The sequence below is a fragment of the Scyliorhinus torazame genome, chromosome 10 (genome assembly GCF_047496885.1).
Source record: "Scyliorhinus torazame isolate Kashiwa2021f chromosome 10, sScyTor2.1, whole genome shotgun sequence".
Taxonomy (NCBI): Eukaryota; Metazoa; Chordata; class Chondrichthyes; order Carcharhiniformes; family Scyliorhinidae; genus Scyliorhinus; species Scyliorhinus torazame.
In genome coordinates, this window is record NC_092716.1 from 153,544,465 (window position 1) to 153,555,035 (window position 10,571).

General features: G+C 46.8%; 1 protein-coding gene across 4 annotated transcripts in view; it reads left to right on the top strand.

Moving 5' to 3' along the window:
* The window catches only part of znf408 (zinc finger protein 408), a 109,758-nt gene extending 99,507 nt beyond the window's left edge, over positions 1-10,251 (top strand). For all 4 annotated transcript variants that reach the window (XM_072518840.1, XM_072518839.1, XM_072518837.1 and 1 more), the window contains 3 exons: positions 4,161-4,357; positions 5,634-6,596; positions 8,887-10,251. In XM_072518840.1, the coding sequence (XP_072374941.1) occupies positions 4,161-4,357; positions 5,634-6,596; positions 8,887-10,154 (2,428 nt within the window). In that variant the 3' untranslated portion in view covers positions 10,155-10,251. The remainder of the gene's footprint in view (positions 1-4,160; positions 4,358-5,633; positions 6,597-8,886) is intronic.
* Positions 10,252-10,571: the final 320 nt, after the last annotated feature.

Sequence of the window (10,571 nt, forward strand, 5' to 3'; positions counted from 1 at the left end):
GGATCTTTGTGACAAGGAGTGATATGGGCCTGCAGGACCTGCACTCTGTCCGGTCTTTGTCCTTTTTGGGTATCAGCAATATTGAGGCCTGGGCCAATGTTGGTGGCAGGGTGCCTCTTACTCGCGAGTCTGCGACCATCTTCCACAGGTGCAGGGCCAGTGCTGACACAAATTTTGTGTCAAAGTCCGCTGGGAATCCATTTGAACCCGGCACCTTCCCCGTCTGCGTATAGTTGATATCCTCCATGACTTCCCCCAGTTCTAGTGGTGCTTCCAGGTCCTGTCTCTTGTCTTCCCCCACGAAGTCCACTTGCAACTTTTTCTCTCCGCCAGCATTTCCAAGGTTGGGATGGGGAGTACTGCCGGTCTAACCCCAGTACGGAGTCGTCCAGCTGTTGCCTGGCCACCCTCTCCTCCCTGTCTTTGTATGCTTTGTATGCGATAATTTACCTCTTATAACTGCCTTCAGCGCCTCCAGAATGCTGAGGGCGAGACCTTCCTATTCTGGGTGTTGGTTTCATATCCATCTATGGCCTGTGATACCCGATCGCAAAAAGCTTTATTGGCAAGGAGGGCCATGTCCAGCCTCCATGGGGGTGTTGAGCCCAGCCTGTTTCCAGCTGCACATCCACGTAGTGTAGAGCTGGTCAGAGTTTACAATTGCAGAGTATTCCGCTCCCAGTACCCCTGGAGGCACTGATTTCTCCATTACAGAGAAATCGGTCCTTAAGTAAACCCTGTGGACCTGGGAGAAGGAGGAGAACTCTCTCTCACCTGGGTGCGTGAACCTCCATGGGTCCACTGCTCCTTGAAGGTGTTCAGCTCCTTTGCCATATTCGTTAGTTTCCTTGATTTTGGGGCTGGATCTGTCAGTCTGTGGGTCCCGTACGCAGTTTAAGTACACCCCCGCCCCCTAGCTGGTGTGTATCTATGTCGGGAATTTCTGCCATAGTTTCTTTATGTCGTCCCAGTTGGAAGCGCATGCGTTCACGAGGACCACTGATGCTCCTTCCAGAGCATCACTAACCATGACGTACCATCCCCCGGGTTCCATAATCGTCTTTGTCACCGTGACTGCTGTCCTCTTGTTCATGGCCACCCCCCTAGCCCTCGTCCTGTAACACGATTGGTAAGTCTGGCCCACCCAGCTCTTCCTTAGCAGCAGTCGGTCCCTCTCCCTCAGGTGTGTCTTCGGGAGGAAGATAACATCGGCCCTCAGATTTTTCAGGTGGGCGAAGACTCTGGATCTTTCCACCAGGCCATTAAGTCCCCTGACATTCCAGATGACTATTCTGATGGGAGGTTTCTGTTTCCAACTTTTGTTTCGGGGTCCACCAAGGTGGCTTCTCTTGGTGTCGCTGTTTTCGCTGCCACCGTGTGCAGCCTATTGTAGCCAGCATTTTACCCACCTCTCCTCCCCCCTGTGCCCCTTCTTGGGTCTGTCCTCCCCTCTTGTCCGCAACTGCTCCCGCCCTCTGCCAGGCACTCCCCCCCCCTTGCTGGGAGCTGAGCTGCGGCCGCTCCTTCGCCTGTACTTCCCCGCACTGGCTTCCTCGCTAGTATGGTGGCCCCCCAGCTGGGAGCAATCCCCTGTTGTCTTCCCCTTTACCCTCTTTCCCCCCCCCTCTCTCTCCCCCAATACCTGTTTCTACTCTTGTGCCCCTCCTTCCTGGTACTTAAAGAGAGGTCGAAAGCGAGACAGTTTTGTCGTGCGCAAATGTCTTTCTTTTTGAAACAAATTCGTCATCACTGTTTCTGTTGCCTTCTCAGCTCGTGTCTGCACACAAACCCATCCGCCTCGGCCGGCACGGTGAAGTAGAATTCCTTCCCCTTGAAGGTTATCCACAGTTTGGCCAGGCACAGCATCCCAAATCACACCCCACTCTTGTACAAGGCCGCTTGGCTGTGTTCAGTTCCGGGTCTGCCCCAATGTCTTGGTAAACTCGGATTCAATGGCCTTCCCACTGGCAGGGCTGAGTGTACCTTTCCCAGTTCAGGTTCTTCTCCCAATCCTCGTATCGGTGCAGCATCACTATTACTGCACTTGGCTCCTTTCCTGCTTTAGGTTTCGGCCAGAGTGACCTGTGGGCTCTGCCTATCTCCGGGGGTTTGGGGAAGCTCTCCCTTCCGACCAGGTTACCCAGCGTCTGGGCCACATATTTATGGGGTTTCTGCCCTCGATGCCCTCCGATGGGTCCAAGGTACGGAAATTCTGGCGGTGCGACCTCCTCTCCTGGTCCTCACTTATCAGTGGAAAATCTAGCATGGTTCCCTGCGGCCCAGCTCGCACGTGTGTGGCTGGCTCCAACTCTCTCCTCGGCTGATCATCACCCTGTTCCTCCTCTCCGGCTTTAGCCGACTCTGCCGACCCTTCCAGTCATTTTTCGATGGTTGCGGCTGTCTTGTGAGGGAGGGGAAGGGGGGGCATTCAACAGATTTGGTGGGCTATTTTCGCATTACAAATTGTGTTTTTCTGAGTTCCCAGAGGAGAGCCACCTTCACTGCATGCACTCAGCACATTCCCCTCACCAGAAGTCCAGCTCTGATGATTTAGCAGTTTCTGTCTCTGTCTCTCTGTCTGTCTCTTTCTCTCTCTCTGTCTCTTTCTCTCTCTCTGTTTCTCTGTCTCTCTCTGGTTTGAAGAGAGCGGAAGGCTGGAAACAATACAGCAATGTAATTTTTGGGGCTTTACCATTTTTTGACATTGGGTTCAGCTACTCCCAGAATCCTCCTCAGTCACTTTTTTTTTAAATTTAGTGTACCCAATTCATTTTTTCCAATTAAGGGGCAATTTAGTGTGGCCAATCCACCTACCTTGCACACCTTTGGGTTGTGGGGGCGAGACCCACGCGGACACAGGGAGAATGTGCAAACTCCACACGGTCAGTGACCCAGAGTCGGGTTCGAATCTGGGACCTCGGCGCCGTGAGGCTGCAGGGCTAACCCACTGCGCCACCGTGCTGCCCCTATCCTCAGTCACTTCTCACTGCTGCCCTCTGTTGGATGCCCTCTATCTATTCTATAAAGCTATAAAGCATGTAAATATTCCACCCTAGACTGACCTTAAAACTGGAATACACGCACAATTACAAAATGACACAAAAAGAATTCAGATATATTGGAAGATACTTGAGAATTAGCACAGGCTGAATTTAATTGGAAGGATTAGGTCGTGTCTTAAATTTTGGGAGCAAACCTCAAATGAATTACAGACGTCCTCTGGACTACATTCCCGTCTACAATAGAGACACACATCTTTGCAAAAGTTCCATTTTACGTTTTCCTCCTCCGTTCACCTTCCTTTACCGCCCCCCCCTCGAGTCACATGCTAAAAAGATGACTCCGTGCCTATACTAAGCATTAGTGGCAGGACATGTATGAGAGTAGGGTGGAAATTTTAAATTGAAAAATAATACATTTCTAAATGGTTCAATAAATTGAGCTATGAGCTGGTCAGATGCACAGCTGTTACAGAGAGATTCTGCAGAGGCCCAGTCTCAGTTACAATGGGTTGTAAAGGCTGACAAGAAAGCATATGGAATGCTCTCCTTCATTGGCAGAGGTATAGAATATAAAAGTGAAGATATAATGTTGGAATTGTATAAAACACTGGTGAGGCCACAACTGGAGTATTGTGTGCAATTCTGGTCCCCACTTTATAGGAAGGATGTAATTGCTCTGAAGAGATTGCAGAAGAGGTTTACAAGAATGTTGCCGGGGCTAGAAAAGTGTAGCTACAAGGAGAGATTGGATAGGTTGGGGTTATTTTCCTTGGAACAAAGAAGGCTGAGGGGTGACTTAATTGAGGTGTCAAAAATTATGAGGGGAAGAGATAATGCACAGGATAAAACTGTTTCCCATGGTGGAGAATTCTAGAACCAGGGGACTTAGATTCAAGATAAATGGCAGAATGTGTAGAGGGGCAGGAGGAAGAACCCTTTATACAGAGGGTAGTAGGAGTTCCTAAACTCTTTCGTACCTGGATCTGCACCTTCAGTGCTGTAATCTACAGGGCTATGGACCGGGTGCAGGAAGGTACGATTAGAAAGAGCACCTGGGTGTCCTCGGGCTGGCATAGACAAGATGGGCCAAATGGCCTCCTTCTGTGCTGTAACTTTTCTATGGTTCTATGATTAATCTGAGGGTTTTTGTTTTCATAGATATGCAAACAAGGCAAAAACGAAAGAGGAAAGCAATGCAGTCATTTTCCAGCTTTATGGAAAGATCTACTACCGGCTTTCTAAAATTATCGAACTGGGCCAGGAACTTCTCTTGTGGCCAGAGGAGAATCAAGTTCAAATAATGCAAGATGTAAACAATGCACACAAGGACAGTGAGACAGTCACCATTCACACAGGTAAATGCAATCTGCTTCCATACCTTCATGTAGATACCATGTAGTTTATGTTTCCCTAATTTCAGCGAGATGGACTACAAGTTGTGCTTCTAAAGCTCTGCACAGGTATTGTGTATGTATTATCACCTGTCGTTCCACGTGGATACTGCCATGATAGTCTAATTCTCTATCTAATTGAACTATGGGTACTGATGCGGTTTATTGGGAGTGGAATTGCAGCGACTAGCCCTTGCATACTCCGTCACTCCTGGTACATCAGACACTCTGTGTTTTCAGCACTTTTTCTGTGGTTGGGTTGAAGTATTTTGTCCATTCCCAGTAGATAGAATAGATTCTCTCTGTTTCGACCACTCCAGATAAATAGGGAGCATTTTCTTTTCGTCTCACGATTCTTGCTAAACAATTTCTGGTTGAACCACAGCTTCTGGTTCTGCCTTTCTAAAAGGATTAAATAATAAGGGATGGTTGCATAGATTTGCGTTTAAAAAGTATAAGGGGTGATCTAGTTTGAGGTGTTTAAATGATCGAGTTTTAATTGGGTTGACATAGAAAAAATATTTCTTTGTGTGGGGAATTCCAGAACAAGTGGGCATAATCTTAAAATTAGAGCCAAGTTATTGAGGATTGAAATCGGGGAACTTTCCGCACCAGATGACTGGATGCTGGGACAGTTGTATTTTTTTCAAGACTGAGATTGATAGATTTTGGTTGGTCAAGGGATATGGATCAAAGATGGATAACTGGAACTGAGGTGCAGATCAGCCATGATCTGATTGAATGACTAGATAGGCTTGAGGGGCAGAATGGCCTATCCTTATGCCTACGTTATATGCTCAGCCTCAGCCATTCCTGCTAGGTAGACCAAGATCCGTGGTACCACCACATCCAATAGGTGGAAAATTTAAGTGTCTACTTTTAAACACACGTCTCCGCCATGTGAATTTGTGAATACAGATGATCGGCTCCATCAAATGATATTCAGGATGTTCAGCTTGTACAAATTATATTTGGCTCCAAGCAGCAGTTTAACACAAGGCTATTGTTAAGAGCAAGTTAACAGTAAGCAGCTGACATCTGTTTCGCACATTGAGAATTGTGTATCAATACTCAAGGGTATACTTCCCCTTTTAAGTACTAAGTATGCTTAGATCAGAGTTTCCATTGAGTAGAGTTGCTGTGAAGGAGGTTTGGTACCGTGTCATTTTATACTTGTTGATCACCTATAGTTACATGCAGTCGGGTTTCTATATTGAATGCTCTGACCTCTTGTTAACAGATCTGCAGGATGAACAGCCCGTGGATGAAGAGTCTATGGATAATACACCAGCGCATGGTGTTGATGTGCCAGCCGATCCTCTTCCGTCGAAGCCACTGTGTATCAAATCACCTGCAGCTGAAAAAGAGCCAGAGGGCATGAACGTGGTGAAAATAGATCAGCCAGTTAAAAGGTCACAGCGGCTTCAGATCAAACATAAAACCCAGAACACATCATCAGAGAAGAAAGTGAGCTGGGTTGCCTTGGGACGTTCACCAAAATTAAAACGAACCAATAACATTGAAAAAGTGCTCCTCCCAGCCCCTTGCTCCAAACGGAGCAATACAAAGAAGCAACATGACCCTGGGATTGACAAATTAGCACAAGATGCTTGTGAAATTAAGCCCAAAAATCAAAAGAAAATGAATCAATCTGAACTTGATGAGAGGACCTTAAGGTCATCAATATGCAACAAAGGCCTTGGAACTGGGAGAGCTCAAATGATGCACCCTGAGCTCAACTCTCAAACACCGAAGCAGCAGGTACCAAAACAGAACAGAAACAAGAAAGTGACATTGAGAGACAACCAAGAAAAGTCTAAAGAAGCAAAAGAGAAAAGCTGCGTTAGCCCTAATGCAGAGGCCAAATCTCTAGCGAATCATGCAGCCAAAGAGAAATCAGGCGGTGATTTGGCCACACCACACAAAAAGGTGGAGGGGCTAAAACCACCTGCTGAAAACGGAGAGCACATTCAAGCCATTGGCAAACGCAAACCTAAAACCAAAACCGGGGGCAGGAGAAAGTTCTGCCGGCGTGACAGTTCCCAGATTGACCCCAGTGAGAGAAGGTACAGATGTGACGACTGTGGAAAAGGTTTCATCCAGTTGTGCCACTTGAAGAAGCATAGGTTCACCCACACTGGGCATAAACCATACCTGTGCAATGAGTGTGGGAAGAGCTACAGCTCAGAGGAGAGTTTTAGAGGTAAAAGGAAGGGGTTACCCAAAATTGTTGTAGTCATTTTCACCAGAGAGGGAGCTGATGCTCTGTGGAGTTTTATTTTTATGTGAAGTATTCTGTGTCTGATCTTTTGTTACTATGCTAAACCAGTGGACTTTAAGGAGGAAAAGCAATAGAATTCTTTTAGTTTTGTGTTAAACCATTTTTAAAATATCTTCCCACATCCTTTACTGTCTCCTGTTCTAATACTCCCTGGGTCAGTTGGGAAGACTTGGTAGACTTGTGTACAGACCTTGCCAAGTCTATTGTTTCATAAGCAGCTTCCCGGATTTCCTGGTCGAGGACCCAGCTGCCCTGCATCATTGGCACTTCACATCTGGACAAGCCTTCTGGCAGACTGCCAGATGATCAGCTGATATAGTCTTGCATCCTTTGATGCAGAGTACCAGCTCTTTAATACCACGTATATCTGTCTTAAATATAAGAAAAAGAGAGAGAACTTGAATTATGTAGCACCTTTCAGGGGTGACCTCGCGATTTTACAATTTTTCATGTTGCTGTTGTCATTAGGAAACACTGGAGCCAATTTGCTCACATTTTACCCCCATAAACCACAGTGAAATAATTATTAGGTAATGTTTTAGGAGTGTTGGTGAGGGATGAATATTGGTCAGGACGCTGGGGAGAACACCACCCCTGCTCTTCTAAATTTTCCCTGGGGTTATTCTACATCCAGAGTCACTCAGCTGCTGACCTCATTACAGCCTTGGTCCAAACATGGCCGAAAGAGGTGAGGTGCATTCCAGCAAAATTGAAGTCACTGGGAGCCTGATGGGGTGGGTGGGATGTCGAAGGGGTTTTGGGAACACTCCACTATTGGAGTCATACCTGGCACAAAGGAAGATATTTGTAGGAGGTATTTTGTCTCAGCCAAGGACATCACTGCATAAGTTCTTAAGGGTAGTGTTCAAGATCCAACCATCTTCAGCTGCTTCATCAATGACATTCCTTCCATTGTAAGGTCAGTAGTGGGGATGTTCACTGATGATGACTGCACAATGTTCAGCATTATTCGCGACTCCTCAGATACTGAAGCAGTCCATGTTCAAATGCAGCAAGACTTGGACAATATCCAGATTTGGGCTGGCAAGTGGCAAGTAATGTTTGGACCACACAAGTACCAGGCAATGACCATCTCCAACATGACAGAATCATCGCCCCCTTGACATTCAGTGGCATTACCATCACTGAATTCCCCACTATCAGCATTCTGGGAGTTACCATTGACCAGAAACTGAACTGGACAAGCCATATAAATCATGTAGCTATAAGAGCCAGTCAGAAACTAGGAATCCCACAGCGAGTAACTCGCCTCAAGACTCTTCAAAGCCTGTCCACCATCGACAAGGCACAAATTAGGAGTGTGATGGAATACTCTCCACTTCCCTGGATGAGAGCAGCTCCAAAACACTCAAGAAGCTTGACACCGTCCAGGACAAATAAGCCCACTTGATTAGCACCCCATCCAGAAACATCCACTTCCCCCACCACTGTTGCAAAGTGGCAGCTGTGTGTACCATCTACAAGGTGCATTGCAGGAACTCACCAAGGTTTCTTAGACAGCATCTTCCAAACCATGACCATTGCCATCTAAAAGGACAAGGACAGCAGACACATGGGAACACCATCACCTGGAAGTTCCTTCAAATCACTCACCATCCTGACTTTGAAATATATTGGGTGGGATTCTCCATCCTACCACTCCTGTATCGGCAGCGGAATTCTCCGTCCCGGTAGCTGGCCAATGGGGTTTTCCATTGTGGGCACCCCCGAGCAGTCGGGAAATCCGCGGGCATGAGTGCACTGCTGGCGAAGTGGAGGATCCCACCGATGGAGAATTCAGCTCATTACCTACCCTTCACTGTTGCTCGGTCAAAATTCCTCACTATCAGCACTGTGGGTGTACCTACACCACACGGACTGCAGTGGTTCAAGAAGGGGCTAATGCCTAGTGGCTACTGGGGATGGGCAATGAATGCTGGCTTAGCAAGGGACCCCACATCCCCTCTGAATTAATTTTTAAAAATGGGAGTAAAAGATGCATGTCTATAGCGTTTCAGCACTATACTGCCCTCGAGAAGGTAATTAATTAGTGGAAAATTGAGGGGCTAAAAGAAATAGAAACCATGTTTGCTTTTCTAAGGCATGAGATCTGCTATTCACTCCCAAGAACTGATTAGCATAGTTTGCTGGGTTATTCTATGCAAGCTGGTTGCTATTTTAAACACCATCTTTTGTCTATCTTTTTTAATAGCCCACCAGATGCTACATAGAGGCGAGCGGCCATTCAAATGTCAGCAATGCGACAAGGCTTATGCATTGAAGAGAGATCTCCGAGAACACGAGCGAGTGCATTCAGGAGAACGTCCATTTGTATGCGGTGAGTGTGGCAAGGCATTTGCCAGGCCACCATCCCTCCGAATTCATAAGAAACTCCACCGCCTTAAGGCTATGAATCTTGGCAACCCGAAAGCGTGCCGCTGCAGTGTGTGCGACAAGGAGCTGGCCAACCCAGGCTCGCTGAAGAACCACATGAGGCTGCATACGGGTGAAAAGCCATTCACTTGCACGTACTGCGGCAAAGCCTTCAGGCAGATCGGCAATCTTCGGGGCCACCAACGAATCCACACTGGAGAGAAACCATATAAATGCGAGGACTGTGGCGAGTTCTTCTCCCAATTACCTGAATTGCGGAGGCACCGGATTTCACACACTGGAGAGGTCTATCTCTGTACAATATGTGGGAAAACGTTGAGGGATCCCCACACTTTCAGAGCTCATGAACGCCTGCACACAGGGGAGAGACCCTTTAAATGTAATGAGTGTGGGAAGGCATATACCCTTGCCACCAAGCTTCGCAGGCACCAGAGAATCCACTTGACTGAAAAGCCATTTAAATGTGACATATGTGGAAAAGGGTACACCATGACCCAAAGCTTAAAGAGACACAGGGCATCCCACAAGAAAAGTGATGCACGAAGTTTAGGGGAGGTTGCAGAAGCTATTGCCTCTTTGGAAAAGGAAAGCACTGAAAGCAAAACTCTTAGTTTGACTCCAAAGCGGGTTAGGAAAGTCGGTTTAAACACTGTCAACCAAGAGAGTGCCGACTCAGGTGGAAACGAAAGTGTAGTTTTAAACCTCTATGTGCACACCATTGAAATGGTGGAAATCCCAAGTACAGAACACAAGGAGAACATGACGTTAAATACTGATGGTCAGAGCTTGGATGAGCTAAGTGTTACGTTCCAGCAGGTAGAGCACAATGTAACTTTGGAGACTGAAGAGGTGGTTGGAAACCCATCGCAAGATGTAGTTGCTCAGGCCCTGGTCGGAAATCAGCAAACTCTCAATGAAGATATCATAGAAATAATTATTCCGGACACTGAGAATTATGGGGAACGAGTCAATACCAGAAACTGTGTTGTAGAGCAGGAGAAATTGGCCAGCAATGCTGTTGTTATTGAGGAAGATATTGGGTTTAATACTGTTGCTGAGATTATAGAGATATCGACTGGCAGTTGAACTCCAATATCTGTGTCTTTGTTAGTGTGTCTGACTTGGTATTAAAATATATTTCCTGCAGTTGGGAATCTGATATGTTCTACCTTTTCCACAGTAACTGCTATGTGACTAGTTTTTTTTTATTCGTTCATGGGACCGAGGTGTTGCAGGCTGTGCCAGCATTTATTGCCTATTCCTAATTGCCCTTGAAGGCCATCGCTGTGGGTCTGGAGTCACATGTAGGCCAGAACAGGTAAAGATGGCAGACTTCCTTCCCTAAAGGACATAAGTGAACCAGATGGTTTTTACAACAATCGACAATCACCTTTTAATTCCAGATTTTTATTGAATTCAAATTTCACCATCTGCAGTGGCAGGATTTGAACCTGGGTCCCCAGAGCATTCCCCTGGATCTCTGGTTTACCAGTCCAGTGACAA